At 42.1% G+C, this 4,562-nt stretch overlaps 1 protein-coding gene across 2 annotated transcripts in view; it reads right to left on the bottom strand.

Annotated features, from left to right (window-relative positions):
* DAPP1 (dual adaptor of phosphotyrosine and 3-phosphoinositides 1) overlaps positions 1 to 4,562 on the bottom strand; it is a 58,631-nt gene that overhangs the window by 32,490 nt on the left and 21,579 nt on the right. For both annotated transcript variants that reach the window (XM_023734715.1, XM_004380182.2), the window contains exons 2-3: positions 3,860 to 3,982; positions 547 to 680 (exon numbers count right to left, since the gene is read on the bottom strand). In XM_023734715.1, the coding sequence (XP_023590483.1) occupies positions 547 to 680; positions 3,860 to 3,982 (257 nt within the window). The remainder of the gene's footprint in view (positions 1 to 546; positions 681 to 3,859; positions 3,983 to 4,562) is intronic.

The raw sequence follows: 4,562 nt of genomic DNA, 5'->3' as shown, positions 1-4,562 counted from the left end.
CCTAGTCTAGGAGTTTCTCAGCACAGGAACCCTGGATCCAAATGACGTGCTCTGCTCCCAGCACTGCTTTCTTGATAGCATGAGGTCCCCCTCTCTCTCTGCTTGCTTCTCTCTTTTATATCTCGAAAGAGATTGACTCAAAATACAACCTAATCTTGTAGATTGAGTCTTGCCTCGTTAACATAACTGCCTCTAATCCTGATCCATTAACATCATAGAGATAGGATTTACAACACATAGGAAAATCATATCAGATGACAAAATGGTGGGCAATCACACAATACTGGGAATTACGGCCTAGCCAAGTTGAAACACATTTTTGGGGGACACATTTCTATCCATAACATGCTGAAATACTAAAATATGTATGTACACACACACACAATTTATTAATGTAGCATATAGCACAGCAACAGGAAAAAATGTTTCTAAATAAGTCAAATTGTGTATCACATTGCACAAAATTTAAAAGTGACAGCTGTGAAATTCTTAAATTGAAATCTACCTTGTCCCTCCATCCTGAAATAATGTCTGTTCATAGCTTACCTGTCTCACTTCCAATCAAAGGCTGGTTTGCGAAATGCTTGACAAAATCCTTCAAAGATGGGAATTCATTAAAGCCAAATTTAAATGAATATCCAGTATATTCAACATGAAAATGTTTGACAGAGTCTTTGGCTCTGAAATGAAGAAGAAATGTTTAACATTATTGGACAAATGAATATCTTTTTTTGAAAGGAAATATACTCTTGGTTATTAGCATCACCAACAGTCCTTTCCAAGAACTGAGAATTATCACACGATCATCAAAATCATTGGTAGTTTTATAGAGTATCCCTGTTTTATTTTGGCAGACTATGCTGTTTTAAATTTTCCACTCTAATGCAGGACTAGAGATAATTCTCCTATGCACTCCCCCACCTACAGATGTTCTTGAACATGAACCCCCTTAAAAAAAGAAGTTGCCATCGAGTCAATTTTGACTCATGGCGACCCATGTGTTTCAGGGTAGAACTGCTCCATAGGGTTTTCTTGGCTGTTATCTTTATGGAAGCAGATGACCAGGCCTTTCTTCTGCAGTACTGCTGGCTGGATTTAAACCACCAACCTTTAGGTTAGTAGATGAGCACAAACCATTTGCACCACCCACTGGAAGAGTCTTTAGAAATTAACCTTCTTAAGGGGCATGACATGAATGGCAGGGAATAAAGATTATAGAAATGGCATGTATCACCCTTACCAAATTTTCTTCTGTCCTTAGGTCTCCTCCCTTACCTGTGTGAGAGTCAGTCAGAATCCTGCTTCTATCATTTAATTAGTCATGCGAACCCAACCCTTGCCCTCCCATGCACATTTCACTGCGTGCAGAATAAAATATCAAATTCCCTACAGTGTCATTTTCCATCTCGTTTTTGGAACATGGCAGAGTATTAAATAAATAAAAATACATAGGCCCACTTTTTCTGGCCCCACCCTATCTTTCTAGCTTTACCTCCCACTATTCCTTTCTATGACATACATACTCTTGGGCTGGCATCAGAATCACATGGAAGGTTTATTAAAACCCAGATTGCTGGGCCCCATCTCCATAACTCCTGACTCAGTATGTCTAGGGTGGAGCCTGAGACTTTGCATTCCTAACATATTCCCAGGTAATGTCAATGCTGCTGGTCTAGGGTCCACACTTTGGGAACTGCTGCTCTGATCCAACTGGACCTACTACTCTCTAGGGAGCTTCTTCCCCAGTCTCTTAGCTTCTACTATTCTTTTCATCTGGAACATCTTTTCTGCTGTTCTGAATCCTAGCTACCCATTAAGTTTCAGTTCAAATGCCACCTCCTCAGTCAAATATTATGCAATACTTCCAGCGTGAGTTCATTACTTTTTCTCTTCCTAACAACCCAAACACCTATCTGGCCCTCTTTTGTGTGATTTACTGTATCTACTTTGTGTTATTTGTATATGGTCTTATTGTCCCCCATGAAGCTATACTCCCTGAGGACAAAGCTTTTGAATCTTCTACAATACTTGTCAAAGTGGCTGGCAGAGAGTGGATCCTTCTAAATGTTTATTATTAAGGAAAAATCAATAAATGAATGAATGAAAACAATCATTCTCCTGAACTGGTCTGTGGGTCCTGTTACCTCTGCTAATTTTTTTTTTAAAGCGTTAATGCTGTTGAGCTGATGATATTTATCCCTTCATTCCACTCAAATGTCTTCATGAAGTGTATGTTTGGCATTTTGTTTTATATTAAGTAATGAGCGCTCGACTACTAGCCGTAAGTTTTGCGGTTTGAACCCACCCAGAGATGCCTCCGAAGACAGGCCTGGAGATCTGCTTCTAAAAGGTCACAGCTTTGAGAATGCTGTGGAGCAGTTATACTCTTCACACTTTGGGTCACCATAAGTCAGAGTCAATTCGACGACAGCTAGCAACAACGAATACGAACACTAAATTAAGGGATGAACATTCTTTCTCTTGGGTTCTATATGTATATTACAGTTAAGGTTTTGAGACAGCTTTGAGGTTCATACAAAAACAAGGCGGGGGAATAAGGCAAATGACCACTGACAATCCAGGGAAGGCTCATCTGAAAACGCTGGGACAGACTTTACTAACCCCTCAGGCTTTGCTTTGTGACCAGAGAAATATGAAAACGCTCCATGATCCCTGTGACAACTTGAGGCATTGCAACCCAGGGAAACTGTGACTTTCTGCCAAGAGTAGATGGTGGTCTCATGGGAACAGTAACACTACAATAGCAATTTGACATTGGTGGGTGGGTAGTCGAGGGCAATTTCATGGAGGCTTCACATCTTCTGTCTAATCCAGGCAGAACTGCCCTAAAGCTAGGAAGACTTGCAATATGTCAGTAGAAATCAGATAACGCTGACCTAGACCCAGCCACCTACCCCTGATTACCACCGGGCTAGATTAGCCAGCCTCTCTGATCTGGGAGGCTGGCCAGGAGGGAGGGGGTGGGGAGGGAAAACCCTGAAAGGACAGGACAATTGCTTCATTTGGCTGGGTTCCCGGCCAATGCCCTCATGCATAGCCACCACCTGCCTGTCAGTGGAGGCTTGTGTGTTGCTATGCTGCTGGACAGGTTTCAGTGGAGCTTTCAGCCTTAACAGACTAGGAAGAAAGGCCTGTGATCTACTTCGAAAATTCAGCCAGTGAAAACCGTATGGATCACAAAGGGCTGATCTGCAATCAATCATGGGGATGGCACAGGACTGGGCACCCTATGGTTCAGTTGTGCATGGGGTTGCTGGGAGTCGGGGTGGGGGAGCCACTCGACAGCAGTCAACAACAACCACCACCTGGTAGGAACTAGATTAATTTTCTTACCGTTACAGTGAAACAGAGCTTCAAGAAAGAAAGTCCATTTATAGGAAACATTAAAAGGTTGTATTAATGCCTGCTTGACTTTGTGGCTATGAAAGTTTTACAGCCACAAATCATTCTCATTTTCCAGAGAAAGCAACGGATAGTGAAAAAGGTGCTGGTCAGTTTCAGGGTTTTGGGCTCTGATGCTGCTTCTATCCCTGATGTATTGTGTTCAGGGCACTCCATCACTTTGCCTTTCAGTTTCTTCATTAGTAAGGCAAGAGATTTAGATTAAACAATTCATAAAGTTTCCCCTAGCTCTAATTTTTTTTTTTTTCCTGCGAATGGATAAAGCAAGAATGTTTTGATAGTCTAACGATTGAGAGTTTGGGATCCTTTGACCTGGAGCTCCAATAAGAGTCAGGAGAGTTTTGAAGTTTTGCAATCTGAGTCTGATGATGACATCAATACCCATATAGTGACAGAGGGTGCTATGCTGAATTCATACAGTTCTGAGGTACCCTACCTCACGGAGAGAGAGTAGAGCCCGATCCTTTCGTTACTGTCCCTTAGCAGGTAGCTTCCATCCCGTCCGTTTGAGAGAAGAAGAGCTTCTGCAGCATGGCGGGTGAGGTTGCTGTGATACCATCTAGGAAGGAAAGAGCAATGTTTCACTCAGGGCAAGACATCAGTGACGTCTCCTTTACTGGGTTTTTCATCTCAAAGAATACTTTAGCAATACTCTCCATATATGTAGCTCAGGGGCCAAGCTCTCAAACAAAATAGTAGGACAAGGAAATCGCTGAACGAGGTTGAAGGGGAGAGCAGAGAGGGTTGGCTGAGAGCAGTGTTACTTTGTAAATAACCCATTGCCATCGAGTTGATTTGACTCATAGTGACCCTATGGGACAGAGTCGAACTGCCTCATAGGGTTTCCAAGGAGCTGCTGGTGGATTCGAACTGCCGACCTTTTGGTTAGCAGCTGTGTCTCTTAACCACTGCCACCAGGGTGCCACTTTGTAAATAGAAATTTAAAAAAAGTCCAAGACAAAAATAACTATCAGAGTAGGCTTTGACCTATTTTCTCTCTTTTTGTCTCTCCCTCACCCTCATTTTTGCAAATGTGGTACCATTTCATGGAGAACCACTGAAATGTTAGACTAGAGTCCATTGTCATGAGCATAAGGAATTCAGATTTTTATAATGAAATGAAAGCCCCATCAAATATT

Source organism: Trichechus manatus, unplaced genomic scaffold, assembly GCF_000243295.1.
Source record: "Trichechus manatus latirostris isolate Lorelei unplaced genomic scaffold, TriManLat1.0 scaffold00071, whole genome shotgun sequence".
NCBI lineage: Eukaryota > Metazoa > Chordata > Mammalia > Sirenia > Trichechidae > Trichechus > Trichechus manatus.
This window is presented reverse-complemented; position numbering and strand designations above follow the sequence as displayed.